This window comes from Fonticula alba (genome assembly GCF_000388065.1).
Source record: "Fonticula alba strain ATCC 38817 unplaced genomic scaffold supercont2.7, whole genome shotgun sequence".
Classification (NCBI taxonomy): Eukaryota; order Rotosphaerida; family Fonticulaceae; genus Fonticula; species Fonticula alba.
In genome coordinates, this window is record NW_009242977.1 from 2007015 (window position 1) to 2008653 (window position 1639).

General features: G+C 70.1%; 1 protein-coding gene across 1 annotated transcript in view; it reads left to right on the forward strand.

The window, feature by feature from the left end:
- The first annotated feature begins 767 nt into the window (after positions 1-767).
- H696_04635 (hypothetical protein) overlaps positions 768-1639 on the forward strand; it is a 2252-nt gene continuing 1380 nt past the window's right edge. The window contains exon 1 of the mRNA XM_009498514.1: positions 768-1475. Within this exon, the coding sequence (XP_009496789.1) occupies positions 1125-1475 (351 nt within the window). The 5' untranslated portion in view covers positions 768-1124. The remainder of the gene's footprint in view (positions 1476-1639) is intronic.

Genomic DNA, 1639 nt, shown 5'->3' on the forward strand with positions numbered 1-1639 from the left:
CCCCCCCCCCCCCCTCCCCCCGGGGGGGAACACGGAACAAAAAACCGGACAGCCATGACCCGCCCCGCGCGAGATAATGCCCGCCCGAGGGCCCTCTCGCCAGCCGCGCCGGGCTTGCGCCTTCGCGGGCGCGGAAATTCCGCTCCCCGGGCGGCCCGCCCCCGAGAGACAGAATCGTTGGCACCTGGCGGCCCATCTCCGCCGGCCCCGGCGGCGGCTTGGGGGCCGGGGGCGACCGGATGATACGACGGCCGCCAGGGAGCCCAGTCAGACATTACCTCACACCAGGGTATCCCCGCGGTATATCACACATCCCAACGTAAAGGTTGCATGGAATCCGGCCGCCGCGCCCCGGGCGCGCGGGCGCGGGCGCGCTCGACAAGCTCCGGAGGAGATCCGCCGCGGCCTTCTGCCCCGGGGGAGGCTGATCTTTTCCGAGGGGGGGTGCGCGATCCACGCGACCGATCGGCCCCGGCCGGGCCTTCCGACTGCCGGAGTACTCGTCACCAGCAATGTGCCACGCTCTGTGCCGGGTGGGCCCCGTGTGTGGCTTCGCCCCCGGGCGCGGCGGTGCCCCTCTTGTGGGGCTCCTCCCTGCCTTTTTCCGTGTCCCGCAGCCGGCTACGGTGGCCGCGCCGCGGACGGGGGGCCTGGCAGGGCGGGGCGGTCCTTCTCGCCAAGGCTGCTGCTGGCTGGTGTGCCGCCGCCGCCACCACACAGCGGGCCTTTTCGTGCAGCGCCCCAGCCCCTGTTCAGCTAGGAACCACAATCAAGCATCTGCTACCGCTGTCCCTCCTCCCCTCCGTCTCCACAACATATCCGAGACTCCGGTTGTGTTTCTTCTTCCTTTTCCCCCTGTTGCCTCCCCCGGACACGCCTCTCCCTGCCTGTCACCCGGCGCTGTGCGTATCGCTCCTGGTCCGCCGTGTACCAGCGCCCCTCCCCTCGGCCGGTCCCCTGTCCTCCTGCCTTGCCCCGCCTGCAACCCCCTCTCGGTGCGCGTGTGTGTGTGTGTGTGTGTGTGTGTGTGTGTGTGCGTTCGCGCGCGCGTGTGTGTATGGGTGCTGCCTGTGCTGCATGCCGCGTGGGTGCCTGCCCTGTCAGCTTGATTTCTTTCCCCAACCATGGCCCTTGACTTGGGCGGTGTCCCCCGCCGGGCCGGCCGCCCGGCCGACGGGCAACTCATGCGCGCGGCCGGCCTGGCCTTGCTCGTGTGGAGCTGCCTCGCGCTGTCGGTCACGGCCATCGGCCCTGCTGCCGGCGCCACAGACCCCACCGACCTGGAGGGGCCCTCACCTCTGACCACCCTCTCGAGCGCCCTGTCCCCGGAGGAGCTGGCCGAGCTGACCCAGAAGATTCGCGGAACCTACGCCGGGGATGTTCACTACTCCATCCGGCCGGTGGCCAATGAGCGGCACAATTTGGAGCTTGCCCGGTCCGGCGTGTACCACGTCGAGAAGGGCCGCGGATACATGGTATGTCCAGGGCGCATGGCCGGTGTGCCGGGCCTTCGCCGATACTCACCCGATGCCTTTGTCCCTTCCCGGCCCTTGCCTGCCCGCCTGCTCGCCTGCCTGTCTCGGATGCTCCTATCCGGGCTGCTGGCTGGTGCTCCCTCCCCTCTGTCGCCTGGAGCACC